Source organism: Ascaphus truei, chromosome 7 (genome assembly GCF_040206685.1).
Source record: "Ascaphus truei isolate aAscTru1 chromosome 7, aAscTru1.hap1, whole genome shotgun sequence".
NCBI lineage: Eukaryota > Metazoa > Chordata > Amphibia > Anura > Ascaphidae > Ascaphus > Ascaphus truei.
In genome coordinates this window covers 40,153,629-40,167,389 of record NC_134489.1, presented here as the reverse complement: position 1 = coordinate 40,167,389, position 13,761 = coordinate 40,153,629, and the positions used below count along the sequence as shown (strand labels likewise).

The window sequence follows — 13,761 nt, the reverse complement described above, 5'->3', positions numbered from 1 at the left end:
AAAACTGACCAAATAGAGTCCAAGAGTATACGGAATAGAGTCCCGAGGGGAATCTCCAGTGAAGTCTCATAGACAGACAAACAAACATCAAAAACAAAAACGAAAAAGACAAAAGAAAAAGATCATAGTGCAACTAAACAAGACCAATATATACAAACAAATACTGAAAAGATTGGCAAAGAGATTATCACAAATTTATTTATAGAAGCTCTGCTCTGGATTCAAAGACAGTCGCTATGGGTTTTTATTCTTCAGCTCTGCTGTAGGGAGGATTTTAATTTTACTCCTACCGGATGATTCAACTTATTAGTGTCTTTAGCCCTACATTCATGTGTCTGTTGTTTTATTAATATTTTATTTAATTGCATTAAATTTGTGATCATCTCTTTGCCAATCTTTTCAGTATTTGTTTGTATATATTGGTCTTGTTTAGTTGCACTATGATCTTTTTCTTTTGTCTTTTTCGTTTTTTATGTTTGTTTGTCTGTCTATGAGCCTTCACTGGAGATTCCCCTCGGGACTCTATTCCATATACCCTTGGACTATTTGGTCAGTTTTATTTTTTCCATTTTGGAGGCGCAGGCTTTTCTGTTTTTTACTTAGATGTTTACATAGTGGTACAGTTGGGGTGCCCTGTGGATATTGGAAGCAGCTGTACAGTTGTCATTATATTCATTAGTCGAGCATTAATGAAGCTGGATGCAGCATTAGCCGTGTCTCCGGGCTTCGTCTGAACATTATATGAGCTACTATTGCTGAAAGACCTCTGTTTTTAGCAACGTGTCTCTGTTTCACGGTCATTGCCACCTACTCATGGTAAACAGACGCCCTCATCAAGTGATGCTTCGGCTGACACAGATCAGGTGATCAAGGACGACGTGCAGGTGAAACACCTGAATCTTCCCACCACGTCCAACAGACGGGAAGTAGAAGGGTTCAAATGGGTGCTCGGGAGGCAGCTATTGCGGTCTGGATTTGCAATTCTACAAGTACCTGTGCCACACTTTGCAATATCTTATTGGGTAATAACACTGCTCTGTTCTTGTGCTAGAAGTGTTTTGTGTTGTTGCATAATTACAAAGCTTCATGGAATAAGCAGCATACACAAGTCGAGAATAACCAGAAGATACAAGAGATGGTAGAGCCCTTCTTTACCCCCAAATGGGTGGGTTCTTGGTAGAGCCTCCCAGCAGGGGCGGTGAAAAGACTACCATTCTAGAATATTTAGGAAGGCAGAGGGTAACCTTATGTTTATACAATGGGGGGGTAATAGGCAGTGATTCAGCAGTAACAAGGGAGAAGACATAGCCCAGGTACTGTAACTATACTCTATGTAAGAAAGTGAGGCTTACCTCTGCGAACTGCGTTGATGCATTGTCGTCTATTGTACTGCCCCCGGAATCTAGAAAACTGCACAGACAGGAAACATGAATTCAAGTCCCACCTTCTCTGCCAAAGCCCACAGAAGAAATTGCAATCACTTATGACCACACAATCAAAGGTCTGCGTGTTTGTTATGGTGTGTGTGTTAGTCATAGTGTGAGTTAGTTATAGTGTGAGTGTGTGTGTTAGTTATAGTGAGTGTGAGCTTTTTTGGCGCCTGCACTTATAACTTACAGGACATCCCAAGGGCACTGAAGGGGTAAAGATATCCCCCCACCCATCTTTAGGTAGACGTTACTGTCACCCGCACAGTTACATGGTAAATCATTCATATCTGATCCTTAGGGACCTACCTGGAGTCCTCTGTCACTTCTTCAATGAAGCCAGACTCGCATCGAGGACAAATGTATTCCTGAAATAAAGGGAAGGGATGTGAGTGGAAATGCAGGATGTGTGGTTACGAATCAGCACGAGAGTTACCAGTATGGCCTCACAGGATATTAGTAACAGGCCGGAACCTTTTTAATCAAGAGCAGAAACATACGCCAACTTAACATTTGCTTTGCATATTGACAAACGAACAACCCAAATCTATCCCAAACGGGGCGTACTTTATAGGACTAAATCCAGCCTAAGCCCATTGGTCAGAAAGTGCATTGCACAGAAGATGCTAATGCCAATGACAGACTATGGGGATATAATCCGAAATTGTGGTGTATAGAACAGAGCACTCCAAGGCCTTGGATTTTTTTTAGTTCTTTCAAGTGTGAACGTCGCTGGGCTGTGCTCTGTTCTATACAGCACAACGTCGGATTTCTACTACTGACGGATTGCACGCGGTGGATGTTCCTGCAAGTAATGGGGTAATGGGCCTCGGTGCCCTGTCATTCTTCCTTGTTTATAATGGACATTGCTTTATATAGTGATCATTGATTGGGTGTACATTTGTGTGCCAATCTGTGTGGTTGTCAAGTGGACATCACTAGGCACATACCCCTCTCAGTTTCTGTCAGCATTTATTCGTGAACACCACATTAACATCTGGACATTTATTACTTTTATCTACACGTTCTTGATAGGACCACATCTGATTGTTTAAAGCACCACACCCCCACTACTCAGCAATGGGGATATAATGTAAGGTACAGCACCCCAAACTCACCTGCCGCTTTGTCTTACTATGTAACTTCAACGCGCACCATTATGATAAGATGACAAGGACTAACTAACCCTAGAGTCCGGACGCAATGTACATCTTTCCTGTCACACCTTCAAATACCTTCGGCACAAGTTACCCAATTATCCGAGCAGGCCTCTCACCCCTCATTTACTCAGCACTTCTCTCCCGAGATCCGCCTCCAGAAACCTGCTTATTCGTCCCAAGGTTGAATAAAGAATCCGCTCTTCCTTCCCGTACCGATCCCCCCCACTGCTGGGACAATTTACCCAAGTCCCTCAAATCCGCTTCCTGCCCGAGTTCCTCCAAGGCTCCAGCTGTTTCTTACTTTAAAACATGTGTGTAACATGTAATATTGTCAACATAACTCTGTGCCCAGGACATATGTGAAAACAAGGCGGTAACAATGCATTTTATCCTGGTAAAATATTTTATAAAGACATTTATTTTTGCCACGTTACGGTAATGCACAGCACAGAAACACGATAAGAGCCAATGGGGTTATAAATGAACAATGGGCGAGCACTTACATTGTTCCCGGTATGAGATTGGAGCCGGCATGCAGGGAACGACGCAATATATTTGCCTAGTTTCTAGGGGGAGATCGCGTCCGAATGTGATCACTCCACTTCTGTTTACGTCACTGGGGGCTGGTTACGAACAAGTGATCGCTACCCCCCCAAGCCCGAGAGAACAATAGACTGAGCCACTGATTGAGCCACCTGTGCTGAAGCAGGGATATCCTGAAAAGGGCCACCAGCAGGTCAGGTTGAGGACTGGAGTTGGCCACCCCTAATCTATATGGTTAAGGCATAGGCCTTTGAAGTGTAAATTGCTTTGCAGGCTCCTCTCATGCTGACAGGGTAATCCCAGCACGATGACAGAATGATCGCTCCTGTATCCCACACTGTGCAGGACAATATAACACATCTTGTAACGGGGCGCAGTAATGCGAGCGGCCGCGGGCGGAGCATTAGGGGAAGAATTAGAATTGGGGGTGGGAAGGTGGGTCGTGACTGCACAAATAGTTTGGGGTCTCTTAATTAGAGAACAGCTGTAATGCTGCCACCTTTGTGCATGCAAAGCCCCCCGCTGTATGCATACAGCGGGGCAATCAGCAGGGGGAATTCACGTACAAGAAATGAAGCCGTAACAGCACAAACATCCAAGGGCACGCATTGAAATCTGCTCCATCCTGCCTGTCCCCCCCCCCATCCCCCCAAGGGGAATTAGGAATAGGTGACAAGGCAAGGGAAACCTTCCAAGGATGGAAGCAAGAGCCGGATAGGCCGGTACTGCATCATGTGACCAAGCTCGGTCGCAAAACTACAACCGCCCAGAGGCAAAATCGCTATTAGCAGGCAGGTAAAGGATCCCGGGGTTGTCACACGTATGGCAGTTGCTAGGTAACAAGCAGGGTATAACGATATACTGTACCAGCTGCCTCCTTACCCCCTCCCTGTGATGTGAGAACCTCACGCAGGCATCGGTTACCTTGTGTACGCTTGTTAGAAACACACACACACACACACACACACACACACACACACAACTAGACGGAAAGCAGCTATCAGCGATGTATTTAGGGATTGTATTCTTTATATTATTAGGATAACGGTTATGGTTTTACTAGCTGATGTACAGCTGCCTGGGTAAGGGAGCTATATATAAATGTTGTCATAAATAAACGGTCAGGCCCGGACCTACGCAAAAACACAGAAATTGACGGCGGATAAGAACCCCCTCTTTGCCGTCTCCTGTAAAACCACAGACTCCATTTGATATCCGGCTTGCTTTCACATTAAGGATTTAGCCTTCTGTCCATCGCAAGCGTTTTTTGAAATCCCTTTCCGTGAAGTCGTACTTCCTCATATTTCCCCCCGAGCGCGCCCCCCACCCTGCAGTTACAGACCCGCCCCCCACCCTGCAGTTACAGACCCGCCCCCCACCCTGCAGTTACAGACCCGCCCCCCACCCTGCAGTTACACAACATGATCTCGCGTTCTAGCGCCCCGCGGCCCGAAGGAAAACAGCCCCGGCGTTAAACATAAATTCCTGAAACCAGATACAGAACGACTACTTCCCTGGCCCAATGCACCCGGGCCAATGACAAACTGCAAGTTGTTTAATACCGCAGGTATTCCACTGCAAACCCAAACTATTTTAAATCTGCTCCTATCCCTTAAGTCAGGGGGCTCAAGTCCAGTCCTCAAGACCCCCCCCCCCCCTCCCAAACAGGTCAGGTTTTAAGGATATCCCTGCTTCAGCACATGTGGCTCAATCAGAGGCTCGAAGACTGAGCCACCTGTGCTGAAGCTGGGATATCCTAAAAACCTGCCCTGTTTGGGGGGGCACTTGAGGACTGGACTTGAGCACTATTGCCGTAAAACTTTCCCCAGAGGAAAAGCAGAACTCGGTGACAAGACAGGTCAGGTATACGTACGCTGGGGTTACACAGACGGCATATCAACAAAATGTTGCTTCAGGTTTAAAACGGCATTCTTGGCCCTAGATACCATCAGCAAAACCTAATGTGCCAGTCCCGCTGTTTGCTTCTAAAACAGCGACAAGAAAACAGACAAGATCTTCTCCGGGGACGGAGAGCGCTCATCAGAAAGAGAGTATTTTTAGTGCCTTCCGCATCACGGCAGAGAAATCCCAACAGATTGTTTAGGGCAGAGGGGGAGATGTGCAGGTGGAAGCATAGCAGGAACTGTTAAAATAGCCAGCCGCAATGCATCAATGCGCTAAAATACAGCGACTGGCAGAGGGAATGTTACCATTCAGCAGGACACCCAGTGCCAGGCCTGTCACCCCAGCCAAGTTATCATAGCTTTATATGGAGACGCGTGGTACCCAGCACTTTACACCATGAATGATGGCTTCTTTATACATTCACAATTAACCCCCATTTATAGCATCTAAATGCCAAGGTCCCTGTCACATTTATAAACGACACAGGGTCATCCTTTGAATCGGAGGAAAGTGAATTTCACCAGCAGCAAAGGAAATGGTTCTTTACGCAGAGGTGCGCAAAGTTTGTTTTCTTTCGCCCCCCTGCCTACTCTCCCACCCTCTTTCCTTCTCTCCGGTGTCATGGCGACATGTCGCCAGCAGCCCCCGGAGAGCAGATAAGAGGCAGTTACAGAGGCCTCGCGCGCTCCCCTGGCATTTTATTTAAATGTTGTGGGGGAAGAGCACAGGGCCTCTGCAAACGCCAAAGCAAAAATGTCGCGTCCCCAAGTTTGCACACCCCTGGTTTACAGCAAGACCACCAACAGGTCAGGTTTTAAGGATATCCCTGCTTCAGCACAGGTGGCTCAGTCAAAAACTTAGCCAGCGATTGAGCCACCTGTGCTGAAGCAGGGACATCCTGAAAACCTGACCTGTTGGTGGCCCTTAAGGACTGGAGTTGCCCACCTCTGGGGTATATTAATTGGCCTTCAATTAATATTCTGTGCTCCCTAGTGTTCAAGCTTCAGTGCATTGAATAAGGCCCCATTGGGTGTGCATTATTATATGTAGGGCACAGTTCACACTAAGCCTGCAACGCACAGGAATATATTATCACTCCTGTATTAGTTAGTAATTCTGATAATGATGTGTGTTATGCTGGTAGCGTTCAAAGCAAATCCTGCAGTCAATCAATTGCGGAGCAGCGGGAACCAGCAAGTTACAGGAGATTGGTGCAATAACTTCTCATTTCATAAGAAGCGTGACCCACATGCGGACTTCCATTGGTCATGTAAGGGAACGGAGTACTTCTGACGTAACAAAAAGTTATATCAGAATAGAACATGCCCAAGGTCACACAGAGCTAGCTATGAGTAATATACAATAGAAGACATGCATTGTGAACACACACACACACACACACACACTAGAGATATAGATATAGATATAGATAACGCCATTAAATAAAATAAAAAGCCACGTATAACATGCAAGCTCAGCTGAACTTCCTCATGAGTTATGGATGAATAGAGCAGAAAATGGTTGTGATGAGAGACTGGTGACTGGTTCGGTGTATCTATTACAACTTGTGAAGCCAACCAGATGGTTGTGTGTTGGAGCGCCAGAGCAAATATAATGCCCTCAACCCTCCAAGTCTAGCCGTTAACATCTCCTCCTCGCCACATGCCACGGGGACATGTGTGCTTCTGTCCTTCAGCTATTCTAAAGTGGTGGCTTGTGAGTGGCACTTTGTCACTAATCACCTGCAGAAGAAACCGAGTGGAAATAAGATGTTCCCCGTGAAGCGCCAAGTGTTCATAATCTCGGCGTCAGCTGGAAACGCTCTTTGTAGGCGGCCTCCCAATATTGGGGAGGTGGGAGGCTGGAATCTGGGAAAACCACACACCAGGCCATGCTTTAATGTATACAGCGTGTGGTCACACTTAAGAGCACCAACACATTAACGAGAAAAATGATTTCATTATTTACACCCCTTTGGCATGGAAGGGGTTGAATCCTCTGCTGCAGAATGGACTTGAATGCATTACTTATTACATACTCTTTTCTTCCACTTACTCCCTCTCTTGCTCAGCAGGGGATCTGAAATTAAAAACGTAATTCTGCAGGGTGCTACGACTATTCAAGTGTACAAACGCCAGCGTGGCTGCCCGCTGACCGATACGGGCCTGCAGAAGTGCGCTGTAATAGATACTGAAGCCCGTGCTCATCAGCGAGCGAAGGACTCGCAAAGTATGTGAAGAGCGTTCAAGAGCTCTGCACTTTATCCGTGTGATCAGACGCGCACCTCTCGTCCGAGCGATGGGTTAACTGAGCATCCAGCAATTGTGGAGGAGTGGCAGACACGTCAATGGACTGGTTCATCCTCATTGGCTGAACTGCTCGCATGACGCAAAAAGGCAAAATAATTTGGCTTTTCAAAAATGTATCGCATGGTCGCTCCGCAATGCGCGCGCGTACTATGGGTGGCCTCATATGAAAGAGGTAGGTTGTTCTCGCCGCGAGCACTAGAATCTGAGTCTAATACTGCTGCCATAGGCTGCAGAGCAGTGGGTTCACAACCTTTTTGGAGAACGGGCACCCCATAAGTTTTAAAATCTCAGGGAACCCACTTTTCAGATCTTACTCATCCCATCCTCACTTAGACTCATACACACACCCCCCTCCTCCTCATTACACACATCATACGCATCGTTTTATACAACACTCAACATTTATCAGCCCCCTTCTCAGAGCCCTTTCTTCATCAAAAAAGCCACATTCACCCCCTCTTATCTTACTTACACCTCATATCTTCCCCACACAAAGCCCGAATCTCCCCACACACAAATCCTTCTCCCCCACACACCTCAAAATATCAACTGGTTAGTGGGTGAGCTCTGCGCGGTCTGGAGATGAAGAGGCTTCTGTCTCGCAGCCTCTGTGCCCGGCAGAGAGAGAGGAGAGGCGGATCGCAGCCTCTGTGCCCGGCCGAGAGAGGGGAGAGGCGGATCGCAGCCTCTGTGCCCGGCCGAGAGAGGGGAGAGGCGGATCGCAGCCTCTGTGCCCGGCCGAGAGAGAGGGGAGGCGGATCGCAGCCTCTGTGCCCGGCCGAGAGAGAGGAGAGGCGGATCGCAGCCTCTGTGCCCGTCCGAGAGAGGGGAGAGGCGGATCGCAGCCTCTGTGCCCGTCCGAGAGAGAGGAGAGGCGGATCGCAGCCTCTGTGCCCGGCAGAGAGAGAGGAGAGGCGGATCGCAGCCTCTGTGCCCGGCAGAGAGAGAGGAGAGGGTGATCGCAGCCTCTGTGCCCGGCAGAGAGAAAGGAGAGGGTGATCGCAGCCTCTGTGCCCGGCCGAGAGAGGAGAGGGTGATCGCAGCCTCTGTGCCCGGCAGAGAGAGAGGAGAGGGTGATCGCAACCTCTGTGCCCGGCCGAGAGAGAGGAGAGGCGGATCGCAGCCTCTGTGCCCGGCAGAGAGAGAGAGGAGAGGGTGATCGCAGCCTCTGTGCCCGGCCGAGAGAGAGGAGAGGCGGATCGCAGCCTCTGTGCCCGGCCGAGAGAGAGGAGAGGCGGATCGCAGCCTCTGTGCCCGGCCGAGAGAGGGGAGAGGCGGATCGCAGCCTCTGTGCCCGGCCGAGAGAGAGGAGAGGCGGATCGCAGCCTCTGTGCCCGGCCGAGAGAGGGGAGAGGCGGATCGCAGCCTCTGTGCCCGGCCGACAGAGGGGAGAGTCGGATCGTAGCCTCTGTGCCCGGCCGAGAGAGGGGAGAGGCAGATCGCAGCCTCTGTGCCCGGCCGAGAGAGAGGAGAGGCGGATCGCAGCCTCTGTGCCCGGCAGAGAGAGAGGGGAGGCGGATCGCAGCCTCTGTGCCCGGCCGAGAGAGAGGAGAGGCGGATCGCAGCCTCTGTGCCCGGCAGAGAGAGAGGAGAGGCGGATCGCAGCCTCTGTGCCCGGCAGAGAGAGAGGAGAGGCGGATCGCAGCCTCAGTGCCCGGCAGAGAGAGAGGAGAGGCGGATCGCAGCCTCTGTGCCCGGCAGAGAGAGAGGAGAGGCGGATCGCAGCCTCTGTGCCCGGCCGAGAGAGAGGGGAGGCGGATCGCAGCCTCTGTGCCCGGCCGAGAGAGAGGAGAGGCGGATCGCAGCCTCTGTGCCCGGCCGAGAGAGAGGAGAGGCGGATCGCAGCCTCTGTGCCCGGCCGAGAGAGGGGAGAGGCGGATCGCAGCCTCAGTGCCCGGCAGAGAGAGAGGGGAGGCGGATCGCAGCCTCTGTGCCCGGCAGAGAGAGAGGGGAGAGGGGAATCGCAGCCTCTGTGCCCGGCAGAGAGAGAGGAGAGGCGGATCGCAGCCTCTGTGCCCGGCAGAGAGAGAGGGGAGGCGGATCGCAGCCTCTGTGCCCGGCAGAGAGAGACGGGAGGCGGATCGCAGCCTCTGTGCCCGGCCAAGAGAGGGGAGAGGCGGATCGCAGCCTCTGTGCCCGGCCGAGAGAGGGGAGAGGGGAATCGCAGCCTCTGTGCCCGGCCGAGAGAGGGGAATCGCAGCCTCTGTGCCCGGCCGAGAGAGGGGAATCGCAGCCTCTGTGCCCGGCCGAGAGAGGGGAATCGCAGCCTCTGTGCCCGGCCGAGAGAGGGGAATCGCAGCCTCTGTGCCCGGCCGAGAGAGGGGAATCGCAGCCTCTGTGCCCGGCCGAGAGAGGGGAATCGCAGCCTCTGTGCCCGGCCGAGAGAGGGGAATCGCAGCCTCTGTGCCCGGCCGAGAGAGGGGAATCGCAGCCTCTGTGCCCGGCCGAGAGAGGGGAATCGCAGCCTCTGTGCCCGGCCGAGAGAGGGGAATCGCAGCCTCTGTGCCCGGCCGAGAGAGGGGAATCGCAGCCTCTGTGCCCGGCCGAGAGAGGGGAATCGCAGCCTCTGTGCCCGGCCGAGAGAGAGGAGAGGCGGATCGCAGCCTCTGTGCCCGGCAGAGAGAGGGGAGAGGCGGATCGCAGCCTCTGTGCCCGGCCGAGAGAGAGGAGAGGCGGATCGCAGCCTCTGTGCCCGGCAGAGAGAGAGGAGAGGCGGATCGCAGCCTCTGTGCCCGGCAGAGAGAGGAGAGGCGGATCGCAGCCTCTGTGCCCGGCAGAGAGAGAGGAGAGGCGGATCGGAGCCTCTGTGCCCGGCAGAGAGAGAGGAGAGGCGGATCGCAGCCTCTGTGCCCGGCAGAGAGAGAGGAGAGGCGGATCGCAGCCTCTGTGCCCGGCCGAGAGAGGGGAGAGGTGGATCGCAGCCTCTGTGCCCGGCAGAGAGAGAGGAGAGGCGGATCGCAGCCTCTGTGCCCGGCCGAGAGAGTGGAGAGGCGGATCGCAGCCTCTGTGCCCGGCCGAGAGAGAGGAGAGGCGGATCGCAGCCTCTGTGCCCGGCCGAGAGAGAGGAGAGGCGGATCGCTGCCTCTGTGCCCGGCCGAGAGAGGAGAGAGGTGGATCGCAGCCTCTGTGCCCGGCCGAGAGAGGGGAGAGGCGGATCGGAGCCTCTGTGCCCACAGGCAGCGCGGAATATACCCGCTGAGCCCGATGCACCTGCGGCAGAGGTTCGCGACACACCACAGTTCCTTGGCACCATGGTAGTGTCCGAGGCTCATGTATGTACTCAACTAAAGTAGCAAATTAGCTGCTATGCAATGTATTGGGAGGTCAATTGCTACACACATACTGTACTTGGTGTGTATCACTTTTCTGTACACCCCCTCACCCCCCTAAAAATATAGGGGGTAATTCAATAAACTGTAATGCCCTGCTTGGCACCATCGCAGTTTAAGGATGTACCCCCTTAAAGCTGTAGGCAGCTGTTCCCAAAGAGGCCCTGTCAAATAGAGCTTACAATGTAAGGGAACAAATCACGTGGCCTCAATACCTGGTACCGGAACTCAGTGTTACCGGCCACTGACAAACAGCAAGGTGCGATGAGGATACCAGAGCAAAGAGCTGGCACTCTATCAGAGTTCGCCATCACACCCTTCTTTACAAAGGCATTCTTCCTCCATGATCTAAAACCACAGCTATTTGAAAATGTGAACAGTGCGTTGAAGGTGATAGAAAGTGTATGGAACAGGTATGCAAACTAGAAAGCCAATGAGGTCATTAAAGCCAGGGGTGCTCAACTTCATTCCTCAAATCTTCCCCCAACAGGTCAGGCTTTCAGGATATCCCTGCTTCAGCACATATGCAGTCTTCGACTGAGCGGCTGATTGAGCCGCTTGTGCTGGAGCGGTGATAGCCTGAAAACCTGACCTGTTGGGGGGCGGGGAGGAGGGGGGCGCTGGAGGACTAGAGTTGAGCACCCCTGTGTTAACCTACCTTAGTAACATACGCTGCAGTGTCACGACAACGGAAATCACACTGTGTCATAGAATATAGTATAAAATCTTGTGCTGGCTGGAATTTATACTCCTTATTAACCCCGTGTTGCACTGCTGCTGGCCTTTCTGGCTGCAACTCTTTACATTTGCTTCAGAATAGGAACCCTACACATACACCGCTGTTTGAAACTTGGAGATAAACATTCACTCCCTTCCATACCAGAGCCTGCGGGGCAACGCAGAGGAACATACAATGGCAGATAAGGTGTCACGGGAGTGAGTGATTTCACTGTCATTGAAACTCCCATAGAAAACATTCAGTACAATGACACTTAACCTCTCCCTGCTTTAAAGCTACTAAAGCTGTAGCTAGCTCCCACAGAGCCTGATTGCACTACACCCTCATGCTTGTAGCGCTGCCAGTCCTGCCTCCACTGCTTTCTTTGGGATAAAGGGCTAAATCCAGGAAACCAAAACAAAACTACAGGCTTAGCCGGGGGCAGGTCTAGATCCAGGCTTTCCGGAGTCCAAACAAAAGCAAAAAAATTAATTTAAATAAAAAAAAAAAATGGGGGGGGAAGGTTTGAAAGGAAGGAAATTGGGGGCTCCGTATAAAAAATAAAAAGACAAGTACTTCTATAGCTGCTCTTAAACTTTTAGTCTAGTGTCTCGTTTCAAAAATGTAATTGTAGGAAACACTTCTCTATGAATTCTTCTGGCTAATACAACACGCGCGCACGCACACTCGCGCGCGCACACAGCAAGTTGATAGACATTTTTTTTCTGAGATGAGCTGAAATGTCATGTTTAAATACCTGTCAGACTGGGGACCTCCTGGAGTTATGACGAGGTTATACACTGGGAGACCTATTAGTGCTGATCAAAGAGAAAAAGCCTGTTTCTAGGTGGGTTTCCCACTTTAACCCTTTTTTTGCTGCCGCCACAACCCTACTCTGAAACAATAACTCCCCCACAAAAGAAGCCGGCTGTTTTTATTCCCCGGCTTGCCTCCCCAGGCCTCAGTGAGGCCTTTCGTGCGTCTTCGGGAAGCAGAAAAGGAGCAAACAACATGAGCAGGTGCATGTTCCTAAACGAAGCAAATGAACATGTTTCATCCAATAATGATAGTGCCATTATAACCTAAATACCAGCTCATTTCCATCCCTTCACAGTGCGCATCTGCAAGCCTTTGTTTATAAAACGCCTTTGGATGGCTTCTTATATGCACCCAGCACGAGCAGGGTTTTTTGTAACACCTTCAGTACCAGGAACCACAACTGTCCTTCAATCCGATTAAAGCCCGGATTTATTGCCACCATACTGGAAACTGTCTACACTGAGGAGACGAGGCACATCAAGATAATAATAATTTTAAAAAAAACACTTGATATGAGCTGCTCATATAAAGTACCAAACAAATACAGCTTTCATACAAGAAAAAACGTTGAAGTGATTTCTGTTGCAGTGATGCGGTCTCTTCTTAAAACACGGGTTCCCAAGATATCGCTTTATATCGCAAATTCTCCAAAACAGAAAAACTGCAGGAGAATCTCACAAAATATATTATCAGGATGGAAAACAAGAGGCAATTGAATGAGATAAATTAAAGCAAACAGCCAAGTTTGGCTCATTCACGTCATCATTTACTGTAAGATCTTAGGCCTTGGTTGATATATATGCAAATAAGTTTTGCTCTTTGTAACTGTGATTACACCTGGAAAAAACAACGTATGCACAATAGGAGAGTTGGAATCAAAAAACAAACAAATCTTGTTTGCCATGTCTCTGAACTTTACCCTCTCAGGATTTCCCCTAATGGATTAGAAAGTGAAAGCACAAAGCAGGATTCATTCAAATGCTGTAATACAACATACCAACGGAGCGTGAGCAGACTGGCAGCGCAAGATTAGGGCAAGTCACAAGATACCCAAGGCTTCTCCTTCCTAAGCTATTTTAAATGCATCCTCGATGCAACTGCCAACACTTTGCCTGTGAAGCTGCGCTGGATTTACACTTCACACACACACACACACTGACTGCAACACTTCCACTCTCAATCTCACCTACTGAAAGCAGAGCACACAATGACAGTTACTTCTGTCACAATTACAGATGGCATGGGCATACAAGAAATGGCCACCTCTGCAATTTCATCTACTATGAAACTCTCGATATATATATATATAGATATAGATATCTATATCTATATCTATATATATACACACATGTAGAGGTATCAGTACCGTGTTAGCCAAACTTCAATAATCAAAAAATAAATAGACGATACCGTTCTGTGGCTAACGAAATGCTTTTATTTGTGCGAGCTTTCGAGATACACTGATCTCTTCTTCCGGCGATGTTACAATGAATGAAGCAAGCAAGGGGTTTACTTAAAAACAGTGTCTCTTGGAATGTTATCTGTGCTTGT

General features: G+C 50.0%; 1 protein-coding gene across 3 annotated transcripts in view; it reads right to left on the bottom strand.

Annotated features, from left to right (window-relative positions):
* Positions 1-13,761, bottom strand: part of RNF115 (ring finger protein 115) — a 58,243-nt gene that overhangs the window by 42,842 nt on the left and 1,640 nt on the right. For all 3 annotated transcript variants that reach the window (XM_075607879.1, XM_075607877.1, XM_075607878.1), the window contains exons 2-3: positions 1,737-1,795; positions 1,353-1,410 (exon numbers count right to left, since the gene is read on the bottom strand). In XM_075607879.1, coding sequence (XP_075463994.1) covers positions 1,353-1,410; positions 1,737-1,795 — 117 coding nt within the window. The remainder of the gene's footprint in view (positions 1-1,352; positions 1,411-1,736; positions 1,796-13,761) is intronic.